Raw genomic sequence first — 18,094 nt, forward strand, 5'->3', positions numbered from 1 at the left:
TCGTAACGCAACGTAACACAAATGCGGATTTCGCGATTCCGTAAGATCCGCAAGGTAGCACAGTTTTCACGTCGGGCGTTTATGGTTGGAAAAGCGTATCGTGTACGTGCGTGTGTTCGATTGTGCTCTCACTTTTCAGGCTTGTGGTATGGTATTAGCAAAGGAAGACGGAAGCAAAAGTGACGACGAAGCAACGATCCCGTGTGTGTAGAATTGCAGGATTCTTTCCGTAGTGTGCGTGATATGCTGGCGCTGTGGCTGGCTGGTGTGTTGTGTCCGGACAGTCCGTACCGTTTTTGTGGCGGAATCCGTGATTAGGTGCCGCGATCGTCAATGCCGGAAGTGATGCCCGGGCGCACAAAGGTTGGACATAGGTGGTTCGGTCGGTTGGTTGGTTCCCCCAAACCAACCGAACCCCCCCCCCCCCCTCCCCTGCTTCGACCGCGGTCGTCCAAGTTCACACGCATACACTGGTGTGTCGCCATCCGAACGCCATCGTACGGGCAAAGACGGCGGTTCGCTTCGATTCGAGGCCTGCTGGCGTTGTACGACGTGTAACGTAGTAGACACTGTCGAGAGCATCTTAGTTGAAAAAGCACGGGGTCGGGTCGGGAAAATGAGAGTGAGAGAGAGAGAGGTAGAGCTAGATAGCAGGAAGCAAGGGGTTAAAGAGGAGATAGTTGGTTGCACAAGGAACCGAAGCAACACGGAAAAGGAAACTACCCCCCCCCCCCCCCCTCATTCGTATATTAGCACCCCAATTAGATGTTAAAGAAGGAGGGAGCAGTGGGGGCAGGAAAAGGGGGTTATGTTTTGCCTATGGACAGATGGGTCGTTGGAATGACATTATGTCAAACGTTAATCCACCCCGGAGAACCACCCCATCGCGCCGTATCCATCGTGTGTGTGTGTGTGTGTGTGTGTGTGTGTGTGTGTGTGTGTGTCGAAGGCCAACTCGTGTGTGCGGCCCAAGATGGATGGTGGAGCAGCGAATGGTGGAACGAGCTGGTGTCATGGAAACGGATGTGCGGAAAATTGTGAAACACCACAAGCGGATTACTGTTGGGATTTGAGATCTGTAGGATTAAGTTAGCATCGCATCCTTGTCCGTTCACTGGCCCGGTCCCGGATTTTGGTGGTGGGTTTGTCTAATGAGGGTTGGGTTACCGCAAGCCGGAAAAAGCCGGACGCCAGCCATGTCCTTGCTCCCGATTGCTTTTCCCTGTCTCGTCGGGGATGTTCTTTGTTGGTGGTGTGTTGTGTTTGCATCACCCCGTTTCGTACGTGGGAAAATAGTATGGGTGTTGTGCTTAGGGAACTGTCATATTCCCCATTTGACAGTTCGCCGTGTGTCGGCTTTGTGCGTTGTATTCGGCTGTCATCAGCGCAAAAAAGGCAAACAACACTACACGCTCTCATTGTTTTGTGCGACTGGAGGACGTCCTGCCTTACTAAGGTGAATATTGTGGTATAATTAATCGGAATATGTTGTGCGATAGTGTAAGCTACAATGTTTGATTGTGTTTTGCTCTCTATTTCCAGCTGGTAGCACTTGAATTACTTGCACGGCTATAAGAACATACAAGCAGCCAACCCATCCATATGTGATTGCGAAAACCACTTAGTTGAACACCGCTTAGTATCAGCTTCCCCAGAACGAAGACGGATAAATCCTTACAATCGAACCACAATTGTTTTTCGATTCTTCGAAAATAGGAAAGGGGGGGGGGGGGGGAGTTGGGGTCGGATGGTCCAACCCACTGTCTCAAATGAACTTCTGCGCGGACAGCTAAATGCCTAGCCAACAATTGTGCGTATTTAACACCGTTTTTACCATATATTTTGCAGATAGTGCTGTCGGCGGCTCGGTCGAATTGTTTGTTTGATTGATGTTTTTCGGTTAGCGCGCACCACCTGACAGAGAAGGCGTGCGTGTGAGAGTGTTTGTTTCTTCCTTTTCTTCTTCTGTCCCTGCCGTCGTTACTATTTGGTTCAAAGCAGGCAAACAAGATCAGAAGCCAAGAGAGTGATACGAAGAGTGATATACTACGTCGCACTTGGAGCAACTCCACGGGCACACACCGTGGGCGCCGACGACGACGACGCACACATCCTGCCGGAAGGAAACTGTGCTCTGGAGCAGCCTGAAAAAAGGAGGGCACAGGCGTGTCTCTACACAGGCTGGGTAGCCGTGTGTGGCTCTCTTGCTCTCTGTATGTGTGTCTAGTGCAGTGTAATTTAGTGTGAGGCACACCTTCTTCTCTACAACCGCGCACCACACATCCAAGGGGTGGTATTTGTTTACATGTGCTTTTGCTGCCCTTCCTCGGTTGCTGGCAGCATCCATCGATCGCCGTTCTATTTTACCGTGTGCCGCTCCGGGTAGGAAAGCATAGAGTGTGTGTAGCGCGTGTTTATGTAGTATCAGTAGCAGTGGAAGCAGCAGCCGAAATTGCCGTTTGCCGCAGTTGTTCCGTACCGTCGGTCGTAGTGACGCCGCACAATCTTTGTCTGCTGTCGGGCTAACGATGGCGATGATGGTGATGCTGGTGTGCAATAATCGTAGCAGCAGCGCCCGTAGCCGTAGCAACAACAACGACTACGTACACAGCAGCAGCAGCAGCAAGCTGCTAGTGTCGTGATAGTGGTAGAATTGATTTCTTGTGTGTGCGCGACCATTTTTTGGGCGGCAGTGTTTTAGTTCCGTGCTCTCTACACGCAACATAGTGCGGAAAAGCGGAAATAAGGTGTCGCCGTAGTAGTGGTGAGAGAAAAGAAATCGAAGCAAAAGTGAAAGAAGAAGAAAAGCGGTGAGAAAAAAGGAAGCGAAAATTCCGCAGTGTGTTCCCCCATTCGCGCAGTATCACGTGTGTGTGTGTAGTAGTAGTGTTATTTGTATGTGCCCCGGGTGTGTGTGTGTGTTTCCGTGTGGTGTGTACCATACTGATTCGCGCGGATACGCCGCGGATCGTGCTAAGAGCGGAGCATTGTTTACGCGATCGCGGATCCCCGCCTGATTGTGCGCGAGTGTGCGTACCGAGCCGTGTGTACGTACGTGTATTTGTGCGATCGACCTGGGCCCTACGGTAGTGGCCACGGGAAGGGAATTCAGGGAAAAGGAAAGGAAAACTGTGTTTTTTGCTTTTGCGTTTTTGGTTTTCCCAAAGTGTGCATGTGCATGTGTGTGCCTCTGTGCGTGAAAATGTATGTATGCCACGATAATGATGGCGGTTGCGAATGTGATGATTGATAAGAATGTTGTGCGACCGTCCGCATCGTCGTCATCGTCAGCAGCAGCAGCAGCGCCACCAACAGCAGCAGCATTATCATTCCCGTCATCAGCCGCGCAGCGTGTGTGGTAGTGTGTGCGGCAGCAGTGCAAAAGTCATCCAATTTACCAAATCCCTTTGCGTCTCGTCGGCGGCGGCTTAGTGCCCGGGCGTATTGAGTGTGCGTGAGTGTGTATATGTGAATGAGAGTGTGTATGTCTGGGGGGTAGAGGAGAACGGCCTCTTTGTGTATCCCCGTGGGTGGGTATGTGAGTGTGTATGATTAAGGTGAACCGCTGATTCGCACACAACACAGCAGCCAACAAGCAGCAACCACCCCCTCGCCTGTCATAGGGGGCACAGCGAACATACTCACACAGTAGCAGCAAAATAGTAGCAGCGGCATTAGCTCTCCAGCAGCAAAACCCCATCAACACACGCCCGGGGGAGCAGGAAGTGCTAAACCATTTCCTTCACAAAACCCGGAACCGCCGAGCGCCTTTCGTCGTGCGAGCGCGCCAACCCCGTGGTGTGTGGTGGCGTACACCGCTTTGACGCAGACGACGACGCTACCTTTTTGAAAACGGCCGCACTCTACAGCGTTAGGATAGCAACAAAGTAAGCATTGGGAAATCTTTTTTGCGTGGTGGAAGGTGGGATGGTGGGCTCCAATAATCCGTGCCCGTTGATGATGATGCCTCCAAAAACATTCGGTTCCCATGGATCGATGAGCGGATTGTTTTGCCACTTTGTTTATGTTCGTTAGTCATAATCGGTGGCACGGCGTGTGCACCAAAGGGCGAGAGGATTTACATACGCACACACAAGCATTCTATCAGTTAATATCTTCCTCAAAACTTTTTGACATATTTTTGCTTTAAAATTCCTTTCAAATTTTAGGAAAAACGAGAATAAATCTCCAACACCGAAATCCCTTCCGGATCTGATCCCTTGAAGCAAAGGGCAGAGAATCTGGGAGACTTGTTAAAGATAGTTTGGACACACCACTACGTAGCAGGCCATGGCCCTAAAAACAATATTATATGGAGTAAATAGTTGGTTAAGATGATTGCTGCGTCTTTCAAGATGGTTGAAGCGAGTATCGAATCCCATCTGGACAGTTCTTCTTTTACTTCTTTGGCACTAGGACCTCGCGAGATCTTGATTTGCCACTATTGATTTTCTTTGACTTCGTTTTAGTCGTAGCTGGATAGTCAGTCCTTGTGTACGAAGAGTCATTTTGGACAAGATTCGATATCCGGTCCTGGCGGGACAAGACCAAACATATCAGAAGAATGACCTCAGCTCAGGCTTTTGAGGCGATAGCTGTGCCGGTCCACTACACGTTAAGGATTAATGAGGACTGATGATCTCACCACGTAGGTATCAAAAATTTTCGTAAGCCACACGGCAGGTCTGGAGTTCAAATCTCATCCGGACCATTCCCTCGTAGTGACGACTTGGCTATCCAACTACGTGGTATATCAGCAAATATAAGTCGTTGGAGATGACTGGCGTGGCCTAGAAATAAAAGGATGTTAAGCCAAGAAGAAAAAGAAGCCATCAAATGGACGGTAGTGCTCAGGCTTTTTAACAAAGAGAAAGTTCTAAATCTTTTCGAGATTTTAAAGTCAAAAGAAGAAGAAAGAGAGCGTAATAGATTGCAACAACTAAGCCACCAGTTAGACTACACCTATCTATACAAACGTAGACAAGATAGCAGATTTACTGATGCAGAGACTTCGTTGCTATCAATGATTGACTGGGCACGTGCAGCTTACAGCTGCCGTATCGTACCTCACATGCTAAAAACTCGTGTGATGTAAATTTAGCCAGAGATTGCACGGCGGGCTAGAAGAAGCAATCGTCCTTTCCATTGCAAAACCTCCAGAACCTCGACCACGTGGCAAATTGTGTCTATACCATCAAAAACACGAGCTCTGTCACGAAAGTAGATCCATACACATGCACAAATAGGTCGTGTTGTGAAAATAGTCGAAAATACATTAACCATTCAAAGCGGAGCGATTAATTCAAGATCTTTTCCGCACTTAACTTATGCTTCACGTGTCTGCTTCTCAGATTGAAGTTGGGCCTAGGAGGAGAGGATTACAGTACTTTACAGTAAATTTAAAACCGTTCGTCATGTACAAAGTGTGTCTGTTTTCGATGGAAATTTCTACTTAAAGTGCTAGGATTTGTACAGTTTACACTACCAAAGCACCTTGCCTATTATTCGGGTGAGAACGATAAAAAGAGGAAGCGGGTGATTGAGCTGCCGAAGTTGCAATCAATATTGAAAAGTGCACACAGCTATTACAGCACACCTCATCACTTGTGCCGTCGATGAATATCACGGCATTCGTTGTTGATAAGTGGGTGGTGGTGGAGAGATGCGATGCATGCACATTGTACCTTCCAGAAGTCACAAACATGAAAAGGTTGAAGGGTACATTGCCGCCACCACCACGGTTTGGAAAATGTTGGGCACATTGTTTAAAGTGTGCGATAGTGATTTTAAACAACGGGTTTGCTGCTTTTCGCCGCCACCTTTTCGGTAGCTGCGAAGGCATTGCTGGGAAAGGAATGTTTTGCTGTGTTATCCTTCTTGAAACGAACACAAACGAACATGAAAGGGATGTTTGTAATGGAGAGTATGAGCCTCGAAGGGTATTATTACAACTGCGAGGGAAATGTTGTAATATTGTAAGAGTAATGAGTCATTATTGCGCACCTCTCTCGTTTCAGATGCACAGCACAGAATAGGCTAGATAGGAGATAGGTTTAGGTAGCATTTGTACCTATGGCATGGTAATGACACGTGTAAAAAATTGGTGTAAAATTATGTCGATACATATTGTACCGAAAATTCCAGACGGATATCTTTGTCTGACGGCGAATAACTTGCTTCAGTAGAAGGTTTTGGAATAATGAAAATCTTTGTTCTTCCAAATTATACTTAGGCGTAGGGGCGACATGTGTCTAAACTCGGCAGGACCAGCGTTCAAATCCCATCCGGACAATTTCCACGTAGTAAGGAGCGATTATCCAATTACCCCATTGACAAATTGCCTTAATAACCGCTACTAAGGTTGTTTTTCTCCGGTGGCCCGGTGGTACATGCGATATCGACGCCAGTTTTCAATCGGCAGGACCGTAGTTCATATCCCATCCGGATCCGTCCCTCCGTGAAAATCCAACTACGTGGTATCAGCAAATCGGAAATAGTAAGGATGGTCAGGAAATAGTAAGGATGGATGGTTAGTTGGCGGATTTATATCGATTTTGTCAATAGAATTTCAATTGTTTTTGTCATGAAGAAGAAGTAGAAGACTGCTTGACGTTGGTACAACTTTTTGACCCAGTGAATCCCTTAGCTATCAAGGTCGAATTGACTTGGTTAGAAAATTCAGGATCTTTTGGATGTCCTAATTATTTACCCAAAAGATTTCTGGGGGCGTTCCGAGACACCACTTCCACGTAGTGAGGAGCGGCATTGTAGGATGTTTAGACAAGAGGACGGAGAAGAAGACTGCTGAACGAATGTACTTCTTAATGGCACAATGAATCCCTTAGAAATCATGCTCAAACTGACTTGGTTAGAAAATCCATGATTTTTTAGGCTTCCAAATTATTCTTCCAAAGAGATTTGTGTAAAATTTTCGCTCGTTTTCATCCTTACATCAAAACCAATCTATTTCACGCTGAATAGAAGAAGTAATGGACTGAAACTTAAGTGCGTGTTACGCTCTTTAACTACATAAAATACATTTCGAGGTGATGTAAACTTTGTAGAGGCATCATTTCTTCAAACTTATTAGTTTGCATTTCGTGAGCATCGTTAACATAAGGTGACCTTGCTGAAGAAGCTCAAAAGTAATCAAAACAAATTATTTTTCGTAATCGAAACAAACGACAGACCTCAATGCTGGCGGCCCGGTGGTATAGGCGACAGCGGGGCCGGTCTTCAAATCGGCAGGACAGGGGTTCAAATCCCATCCGGACCGTCTCCCCGTAGTGAGGTCTTACTAACCAACTACGTGATATCAGCAAGCCTTAAAATAGTCGGCAAGTCCTTTAGAAGGTCGTTAAGCAAAGAATAAGAAAAAGAAGAAGATCTCAATGCTCGAGTTGATGTACGGAAGTCCTTTATGAATTTCAGTCCATTTCTTGAGTTTTCTTGGGAGCTAGTTTGAACCATACCTGGCAGCCATACCTGGCATCTGAACCATACCTGGCAGCAACAACATCCTCAACCGAGCTCATCCGGGAATAGGTCCACTTGAATTGAGGGAGAAGGAAATGGCTACAATTCAAATAGGATATAAGTTGAACGAGTTTTGAAGCTAGATATAAGATTAGATTTAAAGGAATACCTGGTCGTCATTTCGAAATAAAAAAATGTATATATGATTTCTGATGAAGTCTAAGGGCTGAACTGTCACTTCAATTACATCTTGCGATATTCAGAATTCTTAGCTTTTTAATTCGTATTAGTGTTATGAAAATCGCCATAAAAATCTAGCGACAGTTTCATTTATGTTGATAATTGCAAAACCAATCTTCAAAATAGCTCTACAATAAACGCATACAGTAGAAACGTTATATACTTTTCCACAAGAGCCATTGTTGAAATATAAAGTCTTTAAAGCATCCCCTTTTGCAACTTTCACGTTGCATAAAATATGAGCTGTAACTTCTTGAAAAATGCCCCAAAGAAGAGCTTTCATTTGTATCGAAAAAAAAACAATTTAATCATTTGTACTTCTGCTAACAAACGTTTGCTTCGAACGTTTTTCACTTCGGGGTACAATAGAAGAAAAGCTGTTTCGTATTTGGTGTGTGTGTGTGTGTTTGAATGTGCTTTATGAAGCCCACGCACGGGCGGGGGCTCCCTTTCTTTTTAATGAAGAATCCGTATCGTAGGCAACAAAGGGCACGCGGAGCCTTTCGGATTCCTTGAGGCTAACACAGAGCATGATGATGCTGCTGCCGCCGTCGACCTGGCGAAAGGGGCCACAACCCAGGCATCTTTCGCGCGCCGGGTGCCGTGTGGGTGCCGCAACTAACAGCAGAATGTTTTCGCTTCGTTTGGAATCGTTTCTTGAAGCTTTTCAGCCCTCCTCCGGAATCTCCGGAAGGCCTGCGGTAGAATGCGTCGTAGAATGTTACTCGTTTTTCCCTCTGGCCTGATGGTACTGCGCCATCTTGCGAAATAGGGGCCCTGGTCGGGGTCTCGTGTTCCTTGCACTTTGGCGCTTTATGACGTCTGTGGTTGATTTATTGAGGGATCTCAGGTACATCTCAGAGGGGGCGTGAGTGGGCCTGCTCAATACTAAGTGATGCACAACGTACATGAGTGGGTGGATGGGTTTGTGCAAGATTATCCCGTTGGGGGGACGATTGTCACCAACAACCCTGGTTGATGCTCGGGATGAAAACACTGATGAATAATGCAATAAAGGGAGAGGCTGGGAAAGGTGAGATTTCCGCTTGATAGTTGGAGTAATATCGTAAGCTGTAGATGTATCCCTCTCACTCTCACTCTTGACCCCATCCGTTGTCTGGTCTATTGTTCTCAGAGCGCATCCCGTCTTACCAACTTTGAAGGAATGAAGCAGTATTTAATGCTTATTAATAAACCGATTCTGCTGCAGCCCCTGGCCGCGCAAGTGGCGCGGTTTTGTTACCGTTTCTGGCGCAACTGCCTGCTAAATGCGGGCAACGTGAGATGATTGCTAGGAAGAGGCACGCGATAGATGTGAAGCAAAACTGCCCGTTTCAGGCACACACACACACACCCCATACAAACCGCCGCACGTATCAGCTAAGCGCCGATTATTCATCTTCATCAAACATCCTCCGTTGGCCTCTGTGGATCGATATGGGTGGGGTTGAGCCATGAGCCGGATTGAAATCGATCTTCACTCTTTTATTCGTTTCATTCGTGTGTTCGTCTTGAAGTCTATAGAGTTGGTGGAGTATATGGTTGGAATGGATGAAGATCATTAGTCGCAGACGAGTAGGAATAGTGGGATGAACAACCTCTCTTCTGCTGCCCCCCCACAACTCGTCGGGATAGTCTAAACACTTTTTTCCTGATCCAGAACGAGAAACGTGTCCGATTGTGGTGTGCGAACATCAAGTTGCCAACACTCTCTTGCGATGGGTGAATGCCCATTTTACAACTCTCTCGATCCCGGTGCCCCGCTGAGCCACAAATAAGGGTCTTGTAAAGGTTGGCATCGAGAATCCCTTTTGCTATGAAAGTGGTAGCAAGAGAGGTCCGAGAATCGGTGCGCGCTTTTTACTATTGCTCCGCTGTAATCGACCCTTTTATGATCAGATGGTGTTGTAAAAAAAAGAAGCTGAGGCCGACGCGCTCGAGTTCGGGTTGATCTTGAAATTCGAATGATGGTTTGGGTCGTCACGTTGCTAGCCACCAGTGAGAGGTGGCTTGGGATGATTGGGTTCTATGTGATGAAGCGAATCGAGCAAAGAACTAAAACTAATTCTGTGGACGTCAATATATTATACCCACCGACTGACCGCCGCGGAGCATGGTTGCGGGATGATCACAGAGAAAGAGCATGTGAAGTGCGGATTTGATCGTAAAATGAGCTCTTCCTGGTGGAACATCATGATCGCTTCTTTTTTTTATGGACTTTCTTCCTTTTGGGCGGGTTCGTTGTTTTTGGGAGAATTTTTTCTCCTTTACCGATCTTCCTTAGAGATAGGGGGTATAACTGCTTTTTTTGGGTGAGAAATTAATCAATCTGCCTTTTCGGATTCCTATCGATTCATCGTCCCATGCTTTTTTGGTTAGCATAACATTGTGCAATAAAAAAGAACGATATTAAGAAAAGATCACTGAAAGAAAAGAACTGAAGCAGGTGGCCGAGAGTATGTGGTTTTTCTGTCGGGAAAATTTTTGTTATCGATTATCGGTTTTTGCTTCTGTATTTTTGCTTATTTTCTAACCTTTTAATAACGTAGAATCAATATGTTTTCGTGTTCAATCTATCGTCATCATGTTGGCCTGCTCTTTTAAAGAGCACGTCATTGTGACATGGCCCGATCAACAATAGATCTCCAGAAAACTCAATCCCTGGCTGCAGCTTCCCAACCATGTTGGTATCCGATATCCGACAGGTATCGGATATCAGCCTTTACCTGATCCAGCCAATGAATACCTTCTTGGCGGGGCATGAGTCCGGCATCCTCAAAACATGCCCCAGCCATCGTATCCTACCGGGCTTCGCCAACGTCAGGATGTCCGGTTCTCCGTATAGTTCAGCCAGCACGTGGTTCATTCTCCTAACATGTCTCCTCGAATACACGCGACGCTCAAACACGCCAAGAGCGATTGAATCCTCCTCTCGGATGGTCCAAGCCTTGTGGCCATATAGGACCACCGGGCGAATCAGTGTGCGATGTATCTCACATTTCGTGCGGTCTCGAAGGATCTGAGCAGACGGTGAAGGCCGCAGCAGGCACGATTCCCCTGAACAATGCGTCTCCGGATTTCGCCGATGACATCCTTATCCAAAGTGTCGACCGTCCCAAGATAGCAGAAGTCCTCTACCTCATTTCCGCTTGAAGAGAAAAAGTGTATCCTGGTCACGGCACCAACAATTCAAACAGTTAAACTTCTTATAAAACATTTTCTTATAAACATCAGTAAGCAAGATGCCTCTTTGAGAATAAAATGTTATCCTGGTCACGGCACCAATAGTTTTTTTTTCCAGTGTCTGATTATCTTCTAGTACTATTGTTAAGAATAATAGTAACAAGAGGGTATAGCAGATAGTTCCTGGTCACTACACTAGTTAACTTTTTATAATAGAATCGTCACTGAACTTGAGGTTCATAAACCAGAGAAAGATTTGAGAAAGATCTGTTATCCTACGACCTACTATGTCACGCCATCCATCGAATTTCTTACTAGACTTGCCGATACCACGTAGCCCGATAGTCGGTCCTCACTACGAGGGGGACGGTCCGGATGGGATTTGAACTCCAGTTCTGCTGTGTAAAGATCGGCGCTCAGGTATTTTTTTTCCACTGGACCGCATTATCCTCTAGTCAACTTTTTAAGAATTATCATAATAAAAGCGTATAAGTGTACATGGTATCCTGGTCAAGGCACCAACCATATTTGAAAGCCAACCCTCTTGCCGTAGTTTGTTCCAACCATTTCTAAAATATTGTCTTCCAATCGATGTACATGTGTACCCTTCAGCCCTTGGCATCAGTTGTCCCACAAACTACATATAACATTTCAGCTAAAGAGTAGTGATGTGTGCGTGTGTGTTGTTACTCTTGAAAATGTATGCGTGTCCAACCGCTGTGCAAATATGCACGAATTGAGGACAGGTAAATATTGATGATTGAACACACAATGTTCGGTGCTGGGGGTGAGAAAAGCGCCAAAAGTGGTGGGGTGAAAGTATGTGTGCAGACAGAAGAATCGGCGCCATTGTGTATCGCTCTCGACGATGCCCAGAGGTGTAGTGAATGTTTGCTTTCCGCGGTAAGCGGGGGGTTTGTAAGAAAAGTGTATCGATCATTGATCGGGACCGACGGGATCTTTGTTATGTGTGCGTCGTCTTTCCTATTTACCATAAGGAGATAGGTTTCTCTCCAGAGTACGGGTCGAACAATTTATCAAAAAACCTCCTCCCGGCAGCACACCACAATGGTACTGTCTCGTGTAAGCTAATGGAGCGCGTCTAATCGTTTCGCACGCATTTAGTCATTAATTCGCTTAGAACGTGACTGCTAACGCGAAAAACAATTTCTTGAAGCCGGTTAGCTTGCTTCACAAACTGATTCCAACCTTCGCGGTTACTACCGTGTGTGGTGTGCTGAATGTATGCAACAAATCATTTTGCATTCTCCCACCAATGTTGCCTTCCTCCTTCCATGTTCACATTTCGCAAATGTGTTCCAATAAATTTGCAAACAATTTCCTCCCGTTTTATTATGCCTTCCACCATCTCCAGTTTTCCTCCTCGTTGGGCGTTGTGTTCTAGAGTCTAGATGCTTCTCCGGTTCGAGATGAGTGATGCTTTTCATCCTGTGTGTGACCCGGCGCGAATTATTGCCTCAGAGGAGGAAGGGAGGCGAAGAATAAATTTAACGTTTAGTTCGCATTTGCAGACACACTGTACACTTTAATAAAGTGGAGCTAAATCGGGATGACCACAGAGCCGGAACCAATGGCAATTACAACCAACTGCTACTACCATCAGTTCACGAGGTGTTTCCTCATCTATTAAAGAGCTCTCTTTAAAGCGCGATGTCCACACACTTCAACTGCCGGCTCTTCGACTCCGTGGATTCACGTTGAGTGCCGGGTGATGATGACTTCCTCTTGCAAGCTTTTTGCAGAGCAAATGCAACCGAAAGAACTTTCTTACCTCGGAAGACGTACTGGTGGATCTGCTCCTCGTCCATATCCAGTTTTATCGGGCGAACCTCCCGTTTTCCTAACCTCACTCATTCTACGGGTCAGTGAGCCTTCGCTGGGGGTTGCCAATCTTATGCATCAACTCTTCTTCTGCTCTCTCACTCTCTTTCGCAGTCATTTTCTCTTTCTCCGTTTGGCGTGACGCGATTTATGCTTGAGAAAAGGGCTTCAATATGAGCCTCATAACGCTGAGCCGCGTGAACTGAGCATTTTGGTAGCGGGTACGAAAGAGACAGAGAGAACTCGCGCTGACTCCGTTTGTTCGTGGTGTGTCCCTTTCGGGGGCGCTACCCCTTCACAATTGGGTATTATAGGCGTTATGCCTAGACTCCACCGGTTGTGCTTGAGGCCAGAAAGAAGAGACATGGGGTTAAAATCGTTTCCACGCTTCCAATTTATGTACTCCACACTCCCCCCCCCCCCCCCCCCCCTCCGTACCCCCTTATGCCGGTATTTGTACGATGGGGAGTTTGGTGTTTCATTCGCTTCCCTTCGTTTTTGTCCCTGTTTTGCGCACCCTCTTGTCGACGAAGGAAGGGAGAATGCAGGCCAGCCATGGCATGTGTGAGTATGGACGTATGTGCATGTTGGTCCGCTTATCATGTTACTGCGTGTGTGGTGCTTGCGCTTTTACGCTAATCGCTTTTGGCTTCTTCGTTTTGCATTTCGTAACGCCCTGGCTCTGTTATGTTGTTGACGACTTTGATGTGGGGTTTGGGGGGGGGGGGGGGGTCTTTGAGCTTCTTCAATTTTTTTTGCTTACTCGTGCTGGACATTTGGTTGTTGTAGTTGTAGTTGCAAAGTACTGTTGAAATTCTACACAGAGTTTGCTTCTCGGTTTCTGACAAACCTTGTGGATGCTTTTGACCCACGGCTCCCATCGAGAAGCCGTTTGGGTCCGCTTTCAGTTGAGTCAGCAGTACATGAAATGAATAGTGGACATTTATTTTTTTACGCTCCCTAGAACTTGCAAAGTCAAGGGAAAAAACAATCGTAAAGGGTGCACAAAAAACAGCTACAGTTATATTGGGCCTAACTAGCTCAAAAAAAAAAAACCCCCCGATGTATGCGGGTCGGTGATCTTGCTGAATGCGTGTAACATGAATAACGTTACTGGAAGTAATAATAAAGTAACTGAACTCCTCAGGACAAACCAAATTTAGAGTGTCAGGACTCTAAGACGAATTATATTTAAGAAAATATTATTCCTTAGGGAGCTTCACTACACCGCAATGAAGCAGTTGTAGTACTCAGAAATGTGTCCAATGTCTCAGGAATTTCTAGACTTCGAGAATGTTGTTTTGAAAAGAGTTCTGTCGATTTCTCTAAGACGTTCTTTGGTGACTTTGGAAATGACGCCACCGGTCTTGCACACTGCGGGACCGGATATCGATTTCCATTCGGACCGTTTCTCCATAGAAAAGGACTGTAAATTGACTTTAGTAAGATAAGCTGAAAAGGCAGCTCTACGCAATTTGTAATGATCTGACTATTATCCAAAATGATCCTTACGGTCTGCAGATTGATTTACAATAGACAAAGCTCTGGCGCCACCATTCACAAAACACCAACGCACAATTCCAGCTTATTGAACATCTAAAAACAGCACAATTGCGCTGTAAAAGCCATTTTCAAGGCAAATGGAAACCTTTTTTTTTCTTATTGTGACCGTTGTTTTCCCACCACGAACTCTCCCTGGGGGCGGTCTGCATGAATCGGACTTCGGAAGCTAAGGAAACACAAAGAAAAAAGCGTAACCATTTCCATATTACATTGTTTGATATTCTCCGGCACAAGGGCGGAATTGTTTGTAGCTTTTCTCCTCACCCCATGCCCGATGTAGATCTTCGACCCGTTCTTCTTGCTCTATGGCCAGGAGCTGGTCTGCTGGTGTAAAACAAGCAAACTTTTTCCCGTAACTCAATTTATCCATCGCCCAAGTTTCCGCTGGTTTGTTATTGTGTGTCGAGCAATAGCAGCTCACGCAAAAAGGAAACTGACATAAAAGCCTTTTCTGATGGGATGGTGGAGGCGCTGGAAGTTATCTCCCCCCAGCGCGAGCGTTGGGTGAGAAAATGGTTGAAAATCTCCATCGCTACAGGGACACACGTTTGGAGTGGTTCTCCTAGCGATCGTTGCGTAGTAGTATTTGACATTGTGTAGCTCGTTTACTCATCCAATTATGCATCTTTTTTTTCTCCTGCCTTAGTGAAGCTCCTCGATGTGTTGAAAGGCTCCAGTTTTAAGGGTTGTTGAAATGGGGTAAGGATAAGTGTGATGAACCATTACATTGCGCTCTCTGTTGTGTTCGCACAAGTTCTCGGCAGAGGAGAGGACCTACCCTACTGTAGTACATGACCTCACAACATACTTTCGATTTGCCGACGTCAACATAAAATATGTGAAAGTATAGTACACGCAGATTGTAAGGAAATGTAAAATTGAAAGCAAAGGCATAGACACTTTGGCGACTAGTCTGAATGCCTGTGCGTGTCGCGAAAAAAGTGGATTTAACTGAGGAATCTTTAGACGATAACATGGCATTGTCGAACTCAGAATCGTAAAATTTTGAGCAAAGGCTTTCATTTTAAATTTAAAGGTTATTGTTTCCTCTTGGTTGGATTAGATTCATCTATGCCATAAAATAGGTCAGTAAAATTTTAAGAGAATGTTGTTCAAATGAAATAATATAATGACTCACTACAAAGAACCGGGGTCCGGATAGGAGTTGAGGCTGGGTCCGGCCGTGCCGTCCGCCCCAATGGAAACTAATTATCCTAAATGAGCCTAAACGTAATTACCGATGGAAGGAAAAGGAAAGAGAGCGAATTGAAACAATACAGTGTTTACCAAGCCGATTCGGCATCGTCAAACTATTATCGGGCAACTTAAATGCTTATTCTGTCGTCGTAAGCTCTCGTTTGGGCATCGTTTGGGTTGAAATTCGTCGTTGCAAAATATTGAATTGGACCGACTCTGAATTGTTTTGATGTTCAAGCTGTCAAATCGGTGGCTCCGTTGTGTTTGATCCATTAAGATGCCCAATTGAGAGCTTACTACGTCAGAATAAGCATTTACGATGCCCGAAAATAGTTTGACGATGCCGAATAGGCTTGGCAAACCCTGTAATATCGACAAGCATGAGGTGATGAGCAGGAAGTAAAGAATTATCTTCCCACATAATGCTCTCGGCAGCAGTGCTGGTGTAAGAAATTCAACAAACAGGGATAAAGAGTGCAAAGATCTGTAGTTTGAGCGTAAGACGTGGCAATGAACGTTACCTTGATATCTCTCACTATTAACCCTTTGCACACGAGCGGCGCCGATCCAGCGCCCTTCCGATTTCAAGTGTGAACTCCCTCAGATGATGGCGTAAGTTTTTCTTCTGGGGGATGGAAATTTCTCTGGTAAATTCATATCTTTTAGTCAAATTTTAGTAAACAAGAAAAGACCAAAAAGTGTGGAAGAGTCGCTCAGCCACCTGCGATTCTTAAAGTCACTCGTCGAACAACTGAGAGGCTCATATCACCAGCAGAAAGCTGCACGTAGTACTAAAAGGACAACGGACAAATAGGGACTGCAAAGTTTTTCTCTGACCGTAGCACGCCTGGAAGAAGGCAGGAAGTTACATATTATTGTGACACGTGTGCAGACAAGCCTAGGATGCACCGTGGCTATTGTTTTAAAATAAAATATCACACCAAAACTAATGACAGAATGCAATAATTATCAATGTTTGTTGTCTTCTTTATCTAGATGAATAAACTAGTATAATAAATTTTTATTACTTGTATGACAAGCGTGCTTATAAATGCGTTAAAAGTACCTGTAATATGTAGCCCTATTTTGACCGAAATCGTCTCGAGTTGCTGATTCGAGCAAGCGAAAAAGACCTCGAGTGCAAAGGGTTAACATTATGCGCCATGAATCACTGGCAACAATTATCATTTCTTCGTCATGTTATGCTCATATCTTGTCTGGTTCCAAATGCTTGTTTCTACCAGCTCTATTTCCGTATAGATCGTTGCTTCTGCCTACAATTATTAACAGCTCTTTTTGTCCAAAAAAGGTCTTTAAAAAAAGAGTATGTTTCCTGATATTATACCTCATTTTTGACTAAATGTACAGTTTTTATCTTGAAGAATTTCATGGATCTATTTAAAGGATTAATATGAAGCGTACATTTATCATTTCCTGGACCTTCTATATTGAAATGGGAACGACCTCTTTTAAGCAGCTAAAGACATAATTTTCTTTTCCTTCCCATTTTGTAGCTAGATGTAATTCAAATTGGTTCGTGTTTCGCCTGAAGGCTGGAACATGTTTGCTGCTTTACCGGACTGTTCTCGCAAGGGCATTCGTTCAAAACCATCGTTCCGTACTTCATCGAACGTGTCCATGTTTATGGTTTTTGGTGGCAATAAAAGAAGGACGAGATCCTGCTATTGTAGGAGAGCTAGACGGACAGAATTGTAACAAATGGTTGCAATTTAAGGGAGGAATGCATTCTTCGAGGTTTTTCCAAGGTTTACTTGAAAAATTGGCTGTATTTTTGAAGAATCGACATTGTTTTTTGCCTTATCCCTGGCATGCTCGGTTACCATCATAAAGAAGTTTGAAAATTTTATTTCATCACTTTTAGTAAAATTTCAAGGACCTTTTGGTTATCAAGTAAGTCTACAATATAAAAATCTCTCAGATTCTTTATGTGGAATATGTGTTGAGGTTACCCAAACTTGACCCGGGCAAAATATTGGAGATGAAACAGATTTTTTCTCAAGATCTACGACGACGTGAAGTTCGTGTGTGTGTGTCCGTCGACAAGAGAAAGCTTTATTATAATATTTCATAAAGATTGCGACAACCGATTGCGTAGGTGTGTATGAAATAAAGGCTTATGATCGAGGCCTACAAGAATTGTCGTTGCCAAGCAATATTCCATCGGTGTCGCCTTAGGGAGAAAACGGAATTGCTCTACATAATAAACTCCAATCCGTCCGATGTTGGATTGGTTGTTTTCCATGGGCAATTGGAGGGAAAGCAGGCGTGTTTCGGGAGTTGATGGTTTTATTTTTCTCTTTGAAGAAATCCTACGAAGGACAAACATGATGGAAAGAAATTGTTTATCGCAATTTTTCCATTTAAAGCATGCATGCAAGCAATGTTTGTTGTTTAGTTCCAATATTTGCATTGTGCCATCGGTAATATGATCCAGTTGGCGGTTCACAAAAGTAAATCTGTTTTTGGGCAGGGGTTTCCCACTAGAATTTAATGTGTCATTTACGCCACTTGCCAAGGTTACTTATTGTTATTTGACAGAAGAACTAGATGAACTTTGTGGTTATACATTATG

General features: G+C 44.9%; 1 protein-coding gene across 1 annotated transcript in view; it reads left to right on the plus strand.

The window, feature by feature from the left end:
* Nucleotides 1-2,528: 2,528 nt before the first annotated feature.
* LOC126560096 (uncharacterized) overlaps nt 2,529-18,094 on the plus strand; it is a 428,080-nt gene continuing 412,514 nt past the window's right edge. Inside the window, exon 1 of the mRNA XM_050216258.1 lies at nt 2,529-2,603. Coding sequence (XP_050072215.1) covers nt 2,529-2,603 — 75 coding nt within the window. The remainder of the gene's footprint in view (nt 2,604-18,094) is intronic.

Source organism: Anopheles maculipalpis, chromosome 2RL (genome assembly GCF_943734695.1).
Source record: "Anopheles maculipalpis chromosome 2RL, idAnoMacuDA_375_x, whole genome shotgun sequence".
NCBI lineage: Eukaryota > Metazoa > Arthropoda > Insecta > Diptera > Culicidae > Anopheles > Anopheles maculipalpis.